General features: G+C 44.0%; 1 protein-coding gene across 1 annotated transcript in view; it reads left to right on the top strand.

The window, feature by feature from the left end:
• Positions 1-1238: 1238 nt before the first annotated feature.
• LOC104945069 (adenylate cyclase type 5-like) overlaps positions 1239-2456 on the top strand; it is a gene marked incomplete at its 3' end in the record, with an annotated part of 3284 nt that continues 2066 nt past the window's right edge. Inside the window, exons 1-2 of the mRNA XM_010770696.1 lie at positions 1239-1312; positions 1646-1757. Coding sequence (XP_010768998.1) covers positions 1239-1312; positions 1646-1757 — 186 coding nt within the window. The remainder of the gene's footprint in view (positions 1313-1645; positions 1758-2456) is intronic.

The raw sequence follows: 2456 nt of genomic DNA, 5'->3' as shown, positions 1-2456 counted from the left end.
GAGCGGCTGCTGGTTCCTGAAGTGTTTGTTAGTTTTTGTAATTTCCTGTGATTGTTCTCAGAGCAAAACAAGAAAATGTTCTGTCCTTAATTTTGCCGTGGCGGTTGGAACAGACTCAGACATGTAGAACGATAGATGCTTAAAAAAAAGAAACCTTTTCTGCTTTCTGATCAAAGTCATGATGGTCCACACACACACGCACGCACGCACGCACGCACGCACGCACGCACGCACACACACACACACACACACACACACACACACACACACACACACACACACACCTCTTCCACAACCCGGGAACCTGAACCGAGTGTGGCCTCTTTAAAGAGCTCAAAATGGACACATGTTGTAAGGCTTCTCTCATCATTTTTCTTAAAACCAAAAGTAGATTATTAGTCACTGCTTTACTGGCTGTGACGGAGACAGAGTAGAGTTCATTACCGGCACAAAGACACATTCAGGACTCGTGTTGTCACCAGTGAGAGGTTCGTCTATAGACACTGTGATGACAAAGCTGCATTACTGACACACCCTGTGTTCAGGAAACTGTGAGCATCAGATGAGTAGCACATGCCGGATAGAAGTGGTGTTGTGTCATTAATGCTGATTGTAATACACTGATATACAGTATGACTCTAAATATGTTTTAAGGGGTCCTATTCGGCTTTCTTCCCTCTCCTGTAGTGTGTTTTATAGATTTGTGTGGATGTAAATGGTCTGCAAAGGCTAGAATCCCTGGTTTAATGAACCTGCAATTGAGCGTTATGCATACTTGCCAACCTTGAGACCTCAGAAATCGGGAGCCGGAGCTGTAAGATAAACATTAACATGCTTATTGTAGTTGTAAGTGCACTGCCTTGCGGCCTGTAGCACCGTCCTTGATGGAGCATATGTGTGGGCTGGACCTGTATTTTACAGGAAAGGAGTGAGCAGAGAGTAGAGTAGTTGTCGATTCTTGTTCTGTTTTCTCTGACTATCTGCCTCACCCTCTCAGACTTTGAGTTGCGCGCGCTACTAAAGAGACGTGTTACCATGGAAACCAAACAATGGTGTAGCTGTATTAAAGTCCGAGTGGAAACAGTCGTGTGTAAATCTGATTTTGTCAATAATCGGGAGAAATGCGGGAGAAATACGACCCCGGGAGGAAACCGGGAGAGGGCAATGAAATCGGGAGTCTCCCGCGAAAATCGGGAGGGTTGACAAGTATGATTACAGGCATTGTATTACATTTCGACATGAGTGTAAAAGGCTGCTTCAACCACAGTCTCACACCTATCACCTCCATCAGGGGCTTCAGTGGTACATCCTGGTACTTGGTAAGATATCGACCCAAGTAGTATTACAGTAAAACTTCTCCAGCTGCTCTTCTTCTTCTTCATTTGCTTATCTTTTCAGGGTTTGTAGGAGGTAGACCCTGAACATATTGCAAGTCTTTGCCACATAGAAAAAGACAGTCGCATAAGTCATTGAACTGGGGAAGGAAAGCCAAACAGCCACGGGACAAACATGCAAACAAATTACTTATACACATCTTTTGGTGCTCACTAAGGAATCACATGTCTCTCTGTAGCTTCACCAATCAACTTTCCTATTCACTAGGAGAACGAAGAATGTTGATTTCCGTTTCTTTGTGTTTCCGCAGCATCCTGTTCGCAGACATCGAGGGTTTCACCAGCCTGGCGTCGCAGTGCACGGCGCAGGAGCTCGTGATGACGCTCAACGAACTGTTTGCCCGATTTGACAAACTGGCAGCGGTAAGAATATACATTGAACCTTATTTCATAGACAATAATGGTTTTTGAGAGTATTCGCCAATTACTCCTATGCAAATATCAAAGATACTTATGAGGAAAAGCAGAATGAATTTCCAGATTGATGGGACAGAAAATATAGAAATATAATTGACCACATCGCAGCCGATTCCTTTTCTCTTGTATTCATATTGAGGTAATCCAAAAGTAACAGAACTTTGAACAGAGCTTTTAAGGAGAGGAGCTGCATCTCAAATCTGGCCCACAGCTTCATAGATGCTGCGTTCATGAATATTGATTTTATTTCACTTCATGTAGAAGCGCCATTATTTTTCCAGCTAGTATTCAATGTCTGTCATTTGTTTTTGAAAGGTGAATTAATGTGCTAATCAATATTCATGAGTGAAACAGGGCCAATGTCATGCCAGATGTAACACACACACACACACACACACACACACACACACACACACACACACACACACACACACACACACACACACACACACACACACACACACACACACACACACACACACACACACACAGTGCTCTTTACACAGTGGGTCTTTTTGTGTTTTCCCAGAGCAATGTGCTAGAGAGATACTCAGGTGATTATCATGAGACAGTGTTCCAATAAACCCCCCCCCACAGCAGGGCTCGAGCTTAAGGACGTCCCGTCGTCCCGGGGCCGATAAAAAT

This window comes from Notothenia coriiceps, unplaced genomic scaffold (genome assembly GCF_000735185.1).
Source record: "Notothenia coriiceps isolate Sejong01 unplaced genomic scaffold, NC01 NC01_scaffold00009030, whole genome shotgun sequence".
NCBI classification, from domain to species: Eukaryota; Metazoa; Chordata; class Actinopteri; order Perciformes; family Nototheniidae; genus Notothenia; species Notothenia coriiceps.
The sequence above is the reverse complement of the archived record's forward strand: the minus strand, read 5'-3'. Positions and strand labels throughout refer to the sequence as shown.